Source organism: Pistacia vera, unplaced genomic scaffold, assembly GCF_008641045.1.
Source record: "Pistacia vera cultivar Batoury unplaced genomic scaffold, PisVer_v2 Contig617, whole genome shotgun sequence".
Classification (NCBI taxonomy): Eukaryota; Viridiplantae; Streptophyta; class Magnoliopsida; order Sapindales; family Anacardiaceae; genus Pistacia; species Pistacia vera.
This window is the reverse complement of record NW_022196465.1, coordinates 467,266-485,514: the sequence shown is the minus strand read 5'-3', so window position 1 is coordinate 485,514 and position 18,249 is coordinate 467,266. Positions and strand designations below refer to the sequence as shown.

The following is an 18,249-nucleotide window of genomic DNA, read 5'->3' as shown; positions in this document are numbered from 1 at the left end:
ATGAAGGGTACATATATTACATCATCTTTGTAGATGACTTCAGCCAGTATACCTGGATTTACCCTCTAAAACTCAAGTCTGAGGCTTATGGTGCTTTTGTACAGTTCCATGTGTTTATAGAAAATCAGCTAGGTACCCGACTCAATTGCCTACAAACTGATTTGGGGGGTGGGGGAAGAGAATTTAGAGCATTCTCTAAATATCTATCACAACATGGGATCATGTTTAGGCACCCTTGTCCCTATTTACACCAACAAAATGGTAGGGTTGAAAGGAAACAGAGATCCATCACTGAATTTGGTTTATCCCTTCTAGCTCATGCTTCGATGCCCTTAAAATTCTGGTGGGAAGCCTTTCAAACAGGAACTTACTTACTAAATCGTTTACCATCTGCTGTGCTTGATTATAGTTCACCCTTCCAGGAATTATTCAAGAAAGAACCCCAGTATAATGAGCTTAAGGTGTTTGGATGCAGTTGCTTCCCTTATTTAAGACCTTACCAAAAACACAAGCTCTTATTTCACACTGAGAAATGTGTTTTTCTTGGTTATAGCCTGGCTCATAAAGGATACAGGTGTATGTCCTCTGCTAGAAGGATTTATACAGTTAAACAAGTCAAGTTTTGTGAAACTGAATCTCCCTTTAAAACATGTTTTGTGCAGCAGTCCTGTAATAGTGATGCAACTGGTTGTAGTTCCTATAGTTCATCTGATTCTCAAGGGTCTTCTCCATGGCTAATACCCCAATATTCTATTGTTCTTGAGAAGGATCACTCATTTACGCCAGAATACTCTAAGTCCACCTCTCACTTTTTGTCCAACTCACAGCAAGATCGTTTAGCTTCAAGTTCTAGTCATTCCTCTTCTAGCATAAACATTACTTCCTCTCACCATACAAATCATGATCAACCTCTTCAGTCAGGTTTTGAAGCTACAAACTCTTCAACCCAGCCTCATACCTCTAATATTCAACTAGAAGTTGTCCTACCGTTAGCAACACCAACACAATTACAACCTTATCAATCTCCAGCTCAAACTCATTTACATGTTCAGTCCCCTAAGTCTACTAAAACCACTGCCACTGGTATTCAACTTGAAGTTGTCTTACCCAAAGCAACCCCCACCCTACCTACAAAACTAGTCTCCTCTACTTCTCTTAATACTCATCACATGGTAACATGGTCCAAAGCTTGTTATTCACAGCCTACTTCCCCTGATCAGGTACCAATTCAAGCTTTACTATCTACACAAGTTATTCTTAAGGAACCTCAAACAGTTAAGGAAGCCTTAAATATCCCTGAATGGAAATCTGCTATGGAGGCAGAATATCAAGCTTTGTTAAACAATCAGACTTGGGACTTGATACCGTATGAGTCAGGCATGCATATAGTCGGCAGCAAATGGGTATTCAAAACTAAACTCAATTCAAATGGGACCTTACAAAAGTACAAAGCCAGGCTTGTTGCTAAGGGGTTTCAACAAACCCCTGGCCTGGACTATTTTGACACTTTTTCTTTGGTTGTTAAAGCAGCAACCATCAGGATCATTCTCTCTTTGGTTGTGTACAATGGTTGGCAAGTTCAGCAATTTGACGTGAAAAACGCCTTCTTAAATGGTGAACTCACAGAGATAGTATATATGCTGCCACCTGAGGGATTTGAACCTGCTGTGGTTCAATAAGCTTCAAAGTGCTCTCTTAGCTTGGGGTTTCCTTAGTTCTACCTCTGATATTAGTCTCTTTCATTATCACAAGGGGTCTGATGTAATATATTTACTTGTTTATGTTGATGATATCTTAGTAACAGGAACTAATTCTTAACTCATTAATCAAGTGAATCAGGATCTTAATAGTCAGTTTGCTTTGAAGGTTCTCGGTGAAATGAGTTATTTTCTAGGCTTTGAAGTCTGTCGAAACAGGAATGGTTTGTTGCTCACTCAGTTCAAATATGCGCAGGAGTTACTAGCCAAGGCAAACATGAAAGATTGCAATCCGTGTAATACTCCAATGGCAATAGGCACAAAGCTCATGACTGATGATGGTGAATGTTTTGATTAGCCTACCTTGTATCGTAGCATCATTGGAGGGCTTCAATACTTGACTCTCTCTAGACCTGATATAGCCTTTACCGTGAACAAACTTAGTCAATTCCTTCAGCAACCTAAAACTTCACATTGGACAGCCTGTAAACGAGTTCTCAGGTATATCAAGGGTACTATTCAGTATGGTCTTTTGTTTAAACAACAAAAACATTTCAATTTAGAAGCATATGTGGATGCCTATTGGGCAAGTGATGTTAATGATCGAAAGTCTACTATCAGGTATGCTATGTTCCTTAGAGAAAATTTGGTTCAATGGAGCTCTAAGAAGTAGAAGGTTGTCTCTCTCTCTTCCACCAAAGCTGAATATCATTCCCTAAATCAGGCTGCTACTGAGGTAGTACGGATCCAATATCTTTTTAAAGAGTTGGGCATTGCAATTAGACATATCCCTGTTGTTTGGTGTGACAACATGAGTGCAAGGGCTTTATCTTCTAACCCCATATTTCATGCCCGAACCAAACATATTGAGATTGATGTACACTATGTAAGGGAGTTGGTTGCAACGAAACAATTGACTGTGCAATATGTTTCCTCAGAATTTCAAAAAGCCGATATCCTAACAAAAGCCTTATCAGGGAACAGATTTAGCCTGCTTAGGGAAAAACTGAATGTGATCTCTGCCTTACTAGAGTAAAAAGGTTCTAAATACATACTGGGAAACGATAGTGAGACTACATACTGCTGAAGTTGAGTGTACTGGATGCATACTGCAAACTGTTGATGGTCTTCCTGTTTTTTTTTTTTTTTTTATCAATACTCTGTTTTACAATACTGCACTATTCTGAAATATGCTGCAGTATTGTTCTATGAAGCAACTGATCTTGACATGCTGCTGTTTTATTATGTGAAGTAACTACTTGCTGCAGTATTGTTCTATGAAGCAACTGATCCTGGCATGCTGCTGCTTTATTCTGTGAAGTAACTACTTCTAACATGTTCTTGTTATAGTACACGTGAAGCTGAAAGGGTGTTAATATAAAAAGGAGCAATGTTGAATCTGAACAACAAAGAAAGTTTTGTTTAAGGGGGAATATTAGAATATAAAGGTATACTCGAAGACAATGAAGTAAGTCTAGCTTAAGGGAGAATATTAGCATTATAACTACGCAGGACTTCATAGTAAATTCACAGAAGTTAGTCTGGGGTATTTTTGTAAAAGCTCAGCTCATTTTGGGTTATACAAGATCTGTAAAACGCAGTGTTTTGGTAATGCTCTAAAAATAAAAAGCATCACCTAACTGCTTCTAACTATTTTTTTCTGTTACTGAAAAAATTTTTCCAGATCAACTTTGCGTTACATTCTCTCTTTCTTTCGTCTTCTTCTACATTGTTCTATTGATTCTTCTCAAAGTTCTTCAAAATAAAAGCCTTAGAATTAATAGAATACATGTTAGAGTCAAACATGTATTTTGGGATCATGCATAGACAGCATATAAATGCATGACATAGCATAACATATATTTCAGAAATTTTATAATTATTGGAAATGTCTAGCTAGTTATTTTGCAGAATTATAGAGCATGTTTTCAAAGGGCTGTTGCGATGGGGAACCTGTGAGCATTCGCTGCGTTAGCTAGTGGCGACAAAGATGCAGAAGTTTCCCACATGCACGCCGCCATAAGTGAGCAGCCTCATAATAGAAAACAGAATTGTGCAATCCGCTACAAGTGCATGTGGATGAGGACTATACCCAGAAAGAATTTCAGAATACACTCACACGGCCAGGGTTCAAAATCCATGCCTCAGTCTGGTCCGATCGACAAACTAGAACAGAATACAGAAAGAATTTTAGAAAGAAAGAAAATAGAATACAGAAAGAATTTTAGCAAGAAAGAAAAATATAATAAGAAATAGAAAACAGAAAGAATTTCAGAAAGAAATGAAAAGAATTAGAAAAGAATTTTAAAAAAGAATACAAACATGATGATTTGCATACGCATCAGACATTTTATGTGCATTGCATCTTATGCATTTATGCATAGATTAAACATTTTATTTTATTATTGCGTGTCTGACTAGTCAAGAAAAGAAAATAGAAGTCCATGAGAATAGAGAATAAAAGAAAATAGAAACCCATGAGAATAGAGAAGAAAAGAAAATAGAACCCTATGAGAATAGAAAAGAAAAGAAAATAGAAGCACATGAAAATAGAGAAGAAAAGAAAATAGAAGTCTACGAGAATAGAAAAGAAATTAGAGATATACAAGAAAAGGACATAAATTAGATAAATGCTAGAAAAAGAACAGAAATTAGAAACATTACAAATAGCATGGAAACTTAGATGTTTGTTGAGTAGAGAAAGAAACAGAAAGTTATAATCTAGCAGAGAAGAGAAATAAAATGATAAAGAATAGCACAATACTAGAAGGATTTAGAAAGATTTGAGGAAAATAGAAGACTACTAAGTAGTACGCTTGAGAATAAAGGGAGAAAGCAAGCAGAAATTTAGAAAACTTACAACGAAAATGGGGACAGCGGAGTAAGAGCATAGTTAGATTTGGTTTACTTACTGAGCATTTATAGTTCACCCCATTGCTTTCTTTAGTTTGCAGGTATTAGACTGTAATGGTCGGGAAACGTCAAGCTGGCGAGAGGATTACACACACTATCTTAGTAAAGAATTTTAATGTGGATTGCTATATTTGAGAAATAGTCATTTTGTAAGAGTATGTTATAACTGAATTAAGGATAAAAATTTTAGACGAACACTGTTTTTTTAAGCTAGCAATTCTCTAGATTCTCTCTATAAGATACTTAGTGAATACTTTCCTAGTGAGATATTACAAGCAAACTATAGTGAGTGGGTGAGGTACTATGATAACAGTAGCATGCAAATACTTAAAATAAAGTGGACAATAGACTTTTTATAGTAGTTTAGATACTTAATGCGAATCCTACATCCACTGTGATTGTTCATATAAGTCTTTCTTTCTGCTCGTTGCACATGTTTACAAGAGATTGCAATCTGCAATCTGAGATTAAAAGTGTTTGTGTTATAAGAGAATGTCAAGACAGACTCTTTCTATTAGTGTGTCTTTGCTCTTTTCTTTGTGAAATTTGTGTGTGTCTAACCTCTATTTTATGAGGGGGGAGCTGCCTATTTATACCCGCTTTGCTCAAGATAATAATTACATTTTGTAACTGGTTTGATGTAGTGAAAATCCTTCTTGCCTTCCCATTCGTTGAGAACTCTCATGTATATCCTTAAATTAAATGGGACTTGTACAGGTGCATGAACTAAATTCACCCTGACACAAATCCTTGAGGCAGTTTGGATCTTGATAGCTATATTTCTTTTGTCTTTGGATACATGTCAAGTTTTAAAGGATAAAATGGTTTGTTGGATTCTGACTAGTACTTGATTACGTCAACATATGTTGGCTTTTATTTTTAGGCATAGCAAACATTATTGTCAATATATAACATGTAAAAGCATAATATAATTAATTTGATTATTGAAATTCTTGCATGATTCCATATATTTAGGAAGGATGTCCATTCGTAAAATAAATAAATGCCAAAGAAAGTCCAATACCCTAGAATTTAGAAAAATGGTGGTAAGTGTTAATTAATTATAGTAATACAAACCAAATCCATGGTTGAGGAGACCAAGAAGCTTCAGGTGGACTGTTGGACACCTCATCAGATTAGATAAAATGTTAATTACTATTACGACTCAAATATTTTGCTTACATGTGCCTGGAGTGCTTTTTTGGAAAACTCGAGTCAAAATAACTAATTGTCAACCAATTAAATTAAATTGATCCACTGGATAGCTTATAATAAATTAATTAATTGTGAACTTTATGGTGATTCTTGCAGTAATCAAGATGACCATTTCCATTATTCTGAGGCAAGATGTCAGCATCAATGTGCACGCGTACATTTACCGTTCATTCTTTTTCAACTTTCATCATGGACGTATTTCAAGATAAAGAAAGCAACAATATAATAATACTGAACTCTGAAGCAACAGTGCACGTCTTATTACATTTCCCTCGGATGTTTGATATTAGGGTAACATTTACTCTAAAATTATTTTGAAATTTAAGTATCTTTTACAAATACTTTAACATTTTCTTGACTTAAAAAATGGATTTTGTTTATTTATTTTTTTATTTTTGGTAATCGAAATGTCTAAGCCAACTTGCACGTACTCAAACTAATTCTCAAGATCTATTAAACATTCTACAAACCCAAAAGGTAAAAAAAACTACAATATTATTATGATAGGTGACCCTAAGATTTGAATAAAAAACTCAAAGAAGAGAACAAATCTCTCTAATTACCAAGCCAACCCCTTAAGCTTGATTCTTTTTATTTCAAACACAAGAAAAAAATATATATATTTTATTATTATTCAGGATAATATAAAGTATTATCATGAATAAAGTATTATTCAGGATAATACTTTATAAAAATAAGGACAAATAAATATATACACCAGCATAAGCTTTGAAAAGGAGGCCCCAATACATGTACTAGGAAGGCTCCTATGCTAAACAATATCATGTACTCGAGAGGCCCATAAGCTCTCAAGTATCTGGCCTATGCTAGACTATATTACCAACCGAAAAAGAAGAGCCTCATCCAAAGTTAGCAGAGCCTGGACAGCAATTAATAAGATAGGCTAGATCTAATCAACATGGGCCCAACTGGGCTGGTTTATATCATAAAGTAATAGATGGAGGGCCCATGTGGCAGCCCACAGATTTGCTCCTATCCCACTCTTTCGCAGATCGAGCCTTAAAGCTCTTGGGCGATGCCTGGGCTGTTTTATCCGACACACGGAAGAAATCCACTTCGTCTTCTCCAATTCAGCAAGAGAAGGGAAGCCTACAAAATACATGGTTAAAGAAGCAAAATTGATAAAAAGAAAATTAAAAATGTCCAGCAGTGCCCTTGCATGTTGACTTCGCATTAATTATTGTATCAATATTAGGTTGCTTTCTCACTCTCATCTCTTTTATCAAAATGCAAAAACATTGTGATAAGCTTAAAATATTGAATTGGGAGATAAGATTCATTTACATATGCATGACCCTATACTGATAATTAAGCTCACCCTAATTTGAGAGAAGTATCAGAACTGTCATCCTCAATAGGCGGGCCGCTGCTGCAGCTGCAAACATTAGTAGCACATTCTGATGACAACCCTTCTTCCTGAATTGCGATTTCTGAATCAGCTAGGACGAGGCTTTTTCCCTTATACAAGTTGGATACCTGTTCCAAATTTGAAAGATCCCCCGCCATTTTCTAAGAAAATGAAATAAATAAAATTATTATAACAGTCCACCAAGATGAATTCTTATACCTTCTGTTTTAGCTGTCTATTCTCCTCCAATAGTTGTGCTCCCTGCAAATAGTACCAAGTTGAAAACTCAAGATAGAACTCTTGACTTATGGTATCTTAATAATCAAAAGCAAACTGGAGAGGTCTTCAACCAAAGAGCCTTGATATATATATATAAAGTATTGCACACCATTAGATGGAAATTAAAGAACTTAAGCTATAGCTCATGACTGTGTCCTTAAAATTATAATGCAAACTGAAAATTTGCATGTACATTTGAAAATTGCTAATATTATAAAAAGAAAGATCTTTTGTGGAAAATTTTGATGCCAAAAAATTAAAGTCATTATATATATAAAAAATAAAAACTCTCAACAGTGAAAGTCCACATATTTTAGTTGATTCATGTACTATAGATAAACATTATTTTCATATTTCCATGAATATCTCCTCTCTGACTTTGAGAAGATCTCAATTTAATATATCCTCATGGAGAAACTTGTTTGTCATCCTTCTAGTACACTATTGCTTCTATCACAAACAGTGACTGCTAGCTTTAAATTAGTAAGAAAGATCATGAACAAAAGGCATAGATTAGTAGTTTAAATTTTCCAAAAGAAAAAAATATAATTGATAGAAATAAATATTTGTCTTCTAACCTTTGTTTCAAGTGAAGAGATCTCGTTCATAATCAGTCCACTCTGATAGGGAAAATAAAACTCATATAAACACCTGCATGAATCATGGTAGATATATATACTTAGTTTGCAATAAAATTTAAAAAAATACATACCTTTGTTTCAAGAACACGCCCAAGTCCTGATTCAAGCAATTTTTCGAGTTGTTGTAATTCCTCTATATTCAATCCTTGAAGATCTTCTCCTCGCATTTGTCTATTATAAAAGGTAATATTAATAATGAAGGAATTTTTGCTAACTTACCAAAGTAAAGAGACAATATAACTACATTAAAATATATACCGTAGTTCATGGCTCTTTTCAGCAACTTCCTTGCTCAATCTGATGTTGTTCCTATTTTCCAGCTATATAAGAAGGGAATTGCAAGTCAGTTGTGATATGTAACGCTCGACAATTACTGGGAAATAGAAATTTATATATGTGATGCCAAGTTAGCCAATGCAAGTGAGTTGGAAATCTCTTCCATCGCAGTTTTTGAATACTCAACTAGTTAAAAATAAGCTTAATTAAAAAGTTAAATTAGTGAACCCCAAGCCTTTTGGAAAATTCATCTCAGAAATTCTAATGGCATGCCTACGTCATTTTCCTTTAACCTCTTAAAAAGTACATAGCGATCATAGTTATGTTATGATAATCTAACAAAACTGATCAAATAAATTACCTGCAGTTCAAGCGATAGCGGGTCAAGCTTTCCGATGTTGTTAGAATGCAGATTATACCTTGAAATCGTGTCCTTCATGCTTCACAACAAAATGTATAAACTAAATATATTAGACAGGTCAGAACTCATAGCAAAATTTGCCGTGTATAGGACTAGTTAAAGCACATTGAACTGTTTGAAACCATACTGTAACTTAACATATATGGCAAGTGGAGTTTAAATTAATTGCTAGAATAAAGATCCCATCAGCTGGGAAGGCATCAAACCCTATTCATCATAACTGAACTATCTATTCACCAAATGACATGTTTGTTTTCTGTCATTACATCCAATCATCCATCATCCACCCCATATTTTTAAGCATTTGCAATTAGTTATAACATAATACAACCATTCAACTGATATATTGACTGATAATTTAAGTGAAAATCAAGAAAACCTAGCCATTTGAAAATTTACAAGAGATGAAAAGTAATATCCAAATTATTTAAATAACAAAGTTCATTCACCTTAAATTTAGCAACTTTATAACACAATGTTATGTTCTAGTGAATGAAAATCTTAACAAACAGTAAAATTAGAGTAAAAAAGTGTCAACATGCCTTAGAGATTCTGTTACTAACAATTAACAAAGGATGTAATATGATATAACCACTTTGGCCAGCATAGAATAAAGTAGAATTTCAACAAACCCTTACAACGTGACATGATGAAGAAAAGAGCTTCTGTTATTCAGATGTATTGACCGAAAGGCTACAAAGGGAGGTGGAGTCACATATGAAGGAGGATCCCAGTTTAGGAGAAAACTTGGCTAAAGCAAATATATTTATTCATACTTATATCTACTACTACAGCTCAGATCAAATGGCCAAGGCAACCACTTCTTATTAATCAATCAACTTATAAATTTAAGACATGTATTTCAATCAAGAGACTTAACCATGAAAACATAAAGACATGGCAATAGTTTATATGATAATTTATGTCATAGGGTTAATCACATTCAAAGGAATTTAGAAATGTATATATTGATCCCCAAATTCATGAGAATTAAGAATTGATGTATTTCTATAGCAATAAAAAATAATTATGCTTCCAACAAAGTAATAAGTTTGAGATTTAGGTGAAGTTTAACCGTGCAGCTCTGAGAAATAAGATTAAAATCAAATTAATTATAAGAATACGCATCTATAATATATGATCTTTACATAACAAATGTTCCCCAAAAACCCATCTATATCAGCTCAAGAATGATCATGTTCACAACTATCACCTTAATAAACAGGTTACTCAATAAGAAATAGGAAAAACAAGCGATATTGTCATGAAACATAATGAACTACTTGTTCACTATAGTCATATAAAAAAAAATTAAGAATACCACAGGGGTACCAAGTTATCTATACAACCAACCAATGTATTTACACCACCTATGAAAAAAAAAATTAATCATGTTAGCACCTTTTACAATTAAAGTGTCAATATACATGATTTTTCCTTACAAATAGACATTTCCCATTGAATCTGGTTTGAGGCCATGGAGCCCTATTCTTCAAAAGTAATATCAGAATTTACTCCAAACTCAATCTAAAATAAGTCCACAACATTTTACCCTCACAAGGCCACATGCAATGAAAGTTCTCAAAAGCTTATTTATACTTATAATCAAACAAACAATTTTTGGCTTAAATTGAAAGAAAGTTAATTCAACTTGTTCAGAATCAAGCACATTAATGCATATAAGACTCATCGATGACTAATGTAAGGTCAGTATAAATTTTGAACAATTTTTACATGGTTACATTCAATTTTCAATATATATAATTATTAGAACTTGACTCACGTTTGCACTTAAAAAGAATTTTATTTATAAATAAGCTTATATATATATTTGATCGTACATAGAGACTGAAACCTGTGCATGGATAGGGGCGGATGTAGCGAAGTGGATCAAGGCAGTGGATTGTGAATCCACCACGCGCGGGTTCAATCCCCGTCGTTCGCCCATCAATAAACGGACCTTTTGTTACGAAGACACAAGACAAACCTAGAAAGAATTTTTTCTGCATGTCATCTTGAGGCTTTCAAACGCATCCAAGCAATTGGTATCCAATTGAAAGAGAAAGATAGGAAGCATAGATTCGTGCATATATATGAGATCAACTGATCAACTCAAGTTCAAGCTTAGAAAACTTACAAATATTATATACAGGTCCAAGCCAAGCGACCCAAAACTCAACCAAACATTTTCAAACCCTTGCACAAACAAGTCTCATTAGAAGGTCAATTAGCTAGACTCTTTCACCTTAAATGAACTAACATCGAGCTTAATTTAGAAGGTCAATTAGTGTCTTTCACCTTAATTAAACCAACATCTAGCTTGATTTGAGCTTGGTTAATTCCTTTATTAGCCACATTCAAGTAAAAAGTAAAACTAATATTGGCCTGCTCGGTTTTGCAGACCAACTTAATCATGTTTATTGAAATGATAAGAGTCATTATTCAAATCAGCTAGCCTTTGAAACCAAGGAAGTTAAATGGCTGTCTGCCACTATGGAAACCCAAAAATTCAAGAGGACTTTTCATGCGGAACCTTGAATGATAAGGATGACACCAAAATTCTCAAAAACTCAAAAGGCTTTAAATTTGATAAAAATTTATGGTCCTATCACACATTCATGAACATTAATTATCATAAGTTTGAATATTAATGCTTGCCATAAGATGCTTAACCATCGACCATAACTTTGAATATCAACAAGTAAAAATTCTTTGCCAATCTATCTTGTTTTCCAGCTAGTCTCGCTGAATTATGAGAGCGTAATTTGTTATACTTAAGACAATATAATGTTCAAATATTAGAACCAAACGATATCAAAGTTAAAGTAAAACTTTAATTCACTGAATATATTGATACTTCTCCCCTCTTCTTTCATATCAAGATAGAAAATGCTAATTAAAATAAAACTTGTAACATCTACTTCAACCAGTATTCATTATTGTTCAGTTTTTTAATGAGAATGATCTGCTTCATACCTTACATTTCGTTATTTAACCTAATTATGATATTTTTTTTCACTAAGAACTAGCAGATTTTTAAATCATGAAATGATAACCATCAATTCTTATTTAAAAAAATTAAAAATTAACAACATTTTCATAACCATCAATATATAGGTCTGGAAAGTTGCTGTCAAACATACATAGATTACTTGCAATCTTGTATCCATTTCATACACAAACAAACACAATAAATAACTACTCTACCTAACATGCACCAAGAAATTATTTATAATTTTACTAATGAAATGATAAGTATTAATATGTTCATATCATTAACAATATTATTTAACTTCAAACCTTATTATCAAACAAACAATTAAATATTATACATATACAATACTTACAGTTAACCATTAACCCATCCCCCATGCATCCTCACTCAACCTGTGTTCTTTCGAAAACTATTTATACTTATACAATTGACTCAATGATATTTATTACAATATTTATTTTGTTAACTACCATAACAGTATCCTAGATTATAGATACGTAATAAGGAATGTAATTAAGCCAAAATAAACTAAAATAATTACTTCATATATTTAACTTAAGACATATAACATAATTGTTATAATGTATATTTATATTTCTCACCTTGACACCAATTAAATAATTAAATATAGGCGTACGTACATTCATCATATGGTTGAACTCGTTGAATATTTGAAGTAGTTAAGCTCGAATACAGAGATGAAGTTATAATATTGGTACAAAACAATATATTTCAAGAATATGACAAAATAATAGGTCAATTAAGAATATGATGAAAATGTTTGAGACGTTGCTTTTATGCGATCTGTATATATTTCAAGAAAGGTCACCCCACAAGCCACAACGGGATCGAGACTCCGCCAAAGTCTGTGAACCCGCTGTAACAAGCAACCATAGAAATCAAAGTTTAAGATCTGATGCGAGACTGCTGTTGACCAGAAAATCTAAAAATGCAATTCAATGGAAGAGATAACAAAGATCTTGGAAGTGGCCGTGAGGATTTTCACTCTTAATTAACATAAACTCCAAAGAGTCCATAGAATTAATCAACTCTGAGAGTGTGAACCGAAGTACGACGTTTTTTTTGAAAGCAACCATGGAATTCAGCAAAGAAGTTGCTTTATTCCCATCTGTAAAAAGAAATTTCTTGCTGCTTGTAAGATCGAACGAAATGGGAAAGAGTAAAAACTTGAAGGAGTCTCTCTCACGCGCGCACAAACACAACGACAAAGAGACGAAAGCACATAAACGCAGACACGGGAAAACAAAGGACCGAAATGATAGGTGGAATTGAAGAAGAAAAGTTATAGATTTATCGTACGGAATTTTAATATAGAGGAAAAAAAATGGAATTGGAAAATACCTGGAGGCGCTGCAGTACTCAAAGAGCTTGCCAGTAGCTGAGAAAATGATGAGAGCAATCTCGGCGTCACAGAGAACAGAAAGCTCTTCAGCTTTCTTAAAGAGACCTCGCTTCCTCTTAGAGAAGGTGACTTGCCTGGCCGTCACGTTATCAATCTTCTTGATCTTGATCTTCTCTCTCGCCATTCTTCACCCTCCAAAAATCATCAACCCATAACTTTCACATTTTCTAAGTATAAGAAAGTAAGAACCATACATATAAAATGGAAATAAAACGGGTAAAAATGAAGTGGATTTTCTTCCAACTTATGAGAGAATCCTAGTAGAAACCCTAGTTAAAGACCCGGTTCAGATCCAGGTTAAGAAACCCAGAAAAAGTTTTAAAATAAAATAGAAAAGAAAACCCACCAATCATAACTCATGAACATGCAAACAATTACAGAAGAATGACAGATTAAAGATTTTAGTGTGTGTGGGGGGAAGAGGGGGTTTGTTTCTTATTTACCTTCTCGGAGTGGTGTGTTAGGTCTGAACTGATCTCACACAGCTACCAAAAGGCACTAAACTAATTGGAGAAAGTGATTTTAAAGAGAGAGAAAGACATACTTGTGTGTTCAAGAAAGGAAAGGTTGCCTTCCCTTTTATAGCCAAACAGTATCTTTTTTTTTTTTAATTATTATCTTCATTTTTTTAATAAATATTTATACTTAACCAAGTAATTAAGATGACTATAGGTTAATATACGAAGAGAGATGGGACTGATTAAGACACGACTAATGAGACATGGATCAACGCGAACTTAGTTTTTTAATCAAAATTTTAAATAAGCGTTTTTTTTTTTTTTTTCTTTTCTTTTCTTTTACGGGGACGATCGCTTTCCGTACATACGTAACATGCTCCCACTAGCTTAGCGATAATGACCTGTACCTTCCACTTTCAGCCATTTTCAATCCTCATTATTTATGAGTTAACAATTTTTACCCAACCCAAATAATGGATTAACGACGAATAATTACTCGTAAATTTTTAAAATATTATTTTATTACTTAACTTTATAATCGGATAACGAATAAAAAACAAATTCAAATAGTTTATTAAAAAGAGAGGTTGATAAGTTTTTTAACGATGAAAGATTAAATTTTGATGATTGAGATTTATCAAAATTTGATTTGAGAGAGACAGTTGTACAAACCTTAATCACTTGATTATTAGTGATTGACGAGATTGATGGAAGTAAGGTTTAAAGAGTTTGTATAAGTGATAATCGAAAAGAGAATGGTGATGGTGTAGGGTTGCAATGATGTTAGAATTAGAAATTAAATATAAATTTAAGTAATAAAAGAACATTTTAGGGCATGTTTGGCACATTATTCCATAAATATTACCCTATTTTTTAATTACTTTTATACCCCATAAGGTTATTAATTTCATCAATACCCCATGAAAAAAAAAGTTTAACAATTAACAAAAACACCCCCACGACCCATATTTGTCAGATTTCGGCAACAACCACCGTCGGTGGTAGTCGAAATCTATCACAACGGTGAATTACTGACCGGAATTGGTCAGTAATCCACCGATCTGACCTTTTCCAGCCAGATCCACAGTGGATCTGGCCGTCAGCGACGACCAAAGAAATGGTCATCGTTGATGGTCAACGACGGCCAAATCTTGGCCATTGTTGACCGAAAACCACTGCCATATCTTTGCCCATCGTTTTGGCCTTTTCTAACTGTTGACGGCCACAGTAGGTCGTAGATCTGCCTTTTCCGGCTAGATCCGTGGTGGATCCGGTCGGAAAAGGCTATAGCGACGCGTTACAACACAGATCCGACCAGTCTGTGTTGTAATGCGATTTCCCGGCCAGATTCCAGCGGTTGTGGTCGGAATCTGGCACTGCAGGTGATGGGGGTATTTTTGTCATTTTATATGTTGGGGTGTTCAATTAAATTAGTAAACCTATGGGTTTTTTTTTATAAATTTTTAAATTTTACCTCGTAATACTCCCCTATTCAACTACACAATATTATTCCCAAAATCTTATCCAAAATAATAAACCAAACGCACCTTTAAAGGTAATTAAATCATTATTTGAGTAGAAAAAAGTCAGTCTATACTTTATTTGTTGAGATAAATGGGATCACCATTACATATTTGCTTGTATTTTGACTATTTTCTTGTTCATCTTCAGTTACAAACTTCCGATCAACTGTTTTGTTTATAATTATGAAATAGATTAAAGGTATATTGAAGCTGGCAAATTCAATTAATTAATATATAATTAGTCTATCATGACTTTATTTTATTGTGTATATGAAGTGATAAATTGGGTTTGTATAAATAGAAATGAGAAGAAACTGATTTTTAAAGTTTATGATTTAAATATTTAATATATACCTCTAAATAGTAAACTACAAAAATAGCTGCATAACATATGAGCAAATTTTTAATTTTTTACCTTTATGATTAGAGGTGTCTAGTTTAGTTTATATGTACTTCAACTAATATTTTGATACCCTAAAACTGTCGGTTGGATAAGAGTTCTAATAATTACCCTCTATTAACATCCGAGAAAGTATTCGAATTATATATATATATAAAAGTTGTCTATTAAAAGTAAAATTATATCAGAAATTTGTCTAGTTGATTATAAAATATATCATCAATTACATTAAGTGATGCATATATGTTGATATAAGTCGTACATGTATTTATATTAGACCATCTCCAACTCATTGCACCAATTTGGTGCAAATTTTGGTGCAAAACACTATTCCATCTCCAACCCATAACACCAAATATTACACCAAAAAGAATATTTAGAATATTCTTTTTTTTCTTTTATTGTAATAATCAACAATTAATCTATTTCACTCATTATTTTTGTATATATTAATTAAATATTGGGAATGCTATTTTTATTAAATAATAATTATTTTGAAAATTATAATAATTTAATAAAATTAAGCATTTATTTAATCAAATAAGCATTACATTTAATATAGAAAAACATTACATCTAATATAAAATGATACAAAAAAAAAAAAAAAAACAACAACACAAAGGTTAAATTCCATATTGATAGTAATTTAATTTTCCGAATTAGTATGTTCTTCCCACAAATGATCCAAGCCTATGTGAGTTTTTTCAAAATGAGCAATTAAGAATTATGCAAAAAAGAGTTCAACAACAAGGTCAAGGATCTCAAAATAACTCAAGTTCTTTTCAATATTTTGATGATCTTACTGAATCCGGAACTAATCTACCGGAATACTAAATTGTTATTTTAGTTTATGTTGTATTTTCTTTTAATTTTAGTGTTTTTAAATTAGTGTTAATTTTTATTTTGAGTTATTGTAGTTTAATATTTGTATTGAAAAAAGTTCTATTTTTAATTTTTCATCATTTTTTTAAATTATATCATTATTATAAATAATAATCAAATTAAATTAAATACAAATACTCAAATTTGGTGTGATTTTTAGTGTAAAATTTAATACTCAAATTAACTTAACAAAATAAAAAATATATTTTATTTGTGCTATAGTATTGCGCCATTTTGACGCAGTGCAATCTAGTGTTTTTTGCACCATTTTGGCATGGATTGGAGATGCCCTTAGAAACTATCTACATCATCAATAAAAATATTATATTGTATGACACTTTATTTATATTCCAGACTAACTTTTAAGTTTTAACTGCTGAAATGTAAGATGTTTAATTAATAATTGATTAGTCGTTTAATATTCGATCATATGATTTCTAACACATTGGTAAATAAACTTTATAATTTGTTTATTTAAAAAAGCGTAAAAAGGGTAAAAATAATTTTTTTTATTGGCATAAGGCATAAATTTAAGGATTGATGTGATTGAGATTGCACTAGACCAGAAATAGAATGGTCCATGGCTTTAAGATAGTTTTTGTTAAAGGTTATTGTCACATCAGTCAGAAAATCAATTATAGTATTTACCAATAAAGAGATACGTATCCATCTCTTTCTGATGAATAGATGAACTATTAGAAAGTAGCCTATTTTTTGTTACGAGGAATGATGCATTTATAGAAAGGAGCATACCGAATATATGCAATAATGACATGGTATAACTTTGATCATAATTAATATTAATCTATGATAAAAATTATGTTATATTATTCTGTATATAAATTTAGTGTATTCTTTTCGATAATTGCATTTTTTTATTTTTTATTTGCATCAATATTCATTACAATTTTTTAAAAAATAATAATAATTGCTCTAAATAAATAGATAAAATATAGAAAAGGTTACTCAAATTGTGATGATATTGATGGCAGTTATCACTATTATTTAATGATAAAATTATTTTTTTTTTGACAGGGTGGTCAGACCAGTTTGATGACATCTCAACTAATCTTTTATGATTTTTTTTAAGTTGAGATAAATCTTTTCAGTGATCACCCCATTAACAACTTAAGTGGATCGAACTCAAAACGTTTTGAATAAAATATTCCAAAATTTTAATTGACCGTTAGATTAATCATTGTGGTTATTTAACGATATTATTATTAAGCTATCTTGGCCGAATATGATCAGAATGATGCTACTTTTATAAATTGGAATTCCAACGTTAAATCTTAATCAATATAACTATTTATATGTCAATATTTTATTAATTTGTCGAAAATACAACAAAATTTGACATATAATATAGTGCAGGATGATCTTAGCAAAATGCCTCTGAATATTATAGCTAAAAGATTTTGCAGTATAAGCAAAGATATAAGAATGATAATGATAATCCTAGTAACAAGTGTGGGATATGAATTGGTTATGGTTTAATTCTCAGATCAAAGCATATTTAAAGGAATAAATTTTGCTTAAATTTAAGAGAGCTACAGAAAACTATTATAATACTTGCGAGAGATTCAAGAAAATCCATCCACGAATGAATATTTTTCATTATTTATATTTATTTTTTGTGGCCGCGGAAAAAAAAAAAAAAGCGCGTTAGTTAAGTACAAACTATATATGAAATTACACTTTTGGATTAAACATTTTGTTGATATTTGATTTTGACATCAACTATTCGCATGTGTAAA

The 18,249-nt window shown here is 32.3% G+C and overlaps 1 protein-coding gene across 1 annotated transcript; it reads right to left on the bottom strand.

Annotated features, from left to right (window-relative positions):
- Positions 1–6,402: 6,402 nt before the first annotated feature.
- Positions 6,403–13,772, bottom strand: LOC116110863 (MADS-box protein SVP-like). Its single transcript, XM_031397072.1, has 9 exons — positions 13,673–13,772; positions 13,169–13,361; positions 8,752–8,830; positions 8,373–8,434; positions 8,186–8,285; positions 8,052–8,093; positions 7,414–7,455; positions 7,165–7,322; positions 6,403–6,935 (listed from the first exon to the last, which is right to left on the bottom strand). Exons 2-9 carry the CDS (start codon positions 13,351–13,353, stop codon positions 6,917–6,919), a joined length of 687 nt encoding a protein of 228 aa, XP_031252932.1. The 5' UTR covers positions 13,354–13,361; positions 13,673–13,772; the 3' UTR covers positions 6,403–6,916.
- Positions 13,773–18,249: the final 4,477 nt, after the last annotated feature.

Coding starts and splice junctions, on each gene's coding strand:
- LOC116110863 (XM_031397072.1), bottom strand. CDS start 13,353: ATGGCGAGAGAGAAGATCAAGATCAAGAAGATTGATAACGTGACGGCC. Junction 8,435..8,751: donor CGCTATCGCTTGAACTGCAG/GTAATTTATTTG, acceptor CTTCTTATATAG/CTGGAAAATAGGAACAACAT. Junction 8,094..8,185: donor GGCGTGTTCTTGAAACAAAG/GTATGTATTTTT, acceptor TTTCCCTATCAG/AGTGGACTGATTATGAACGA.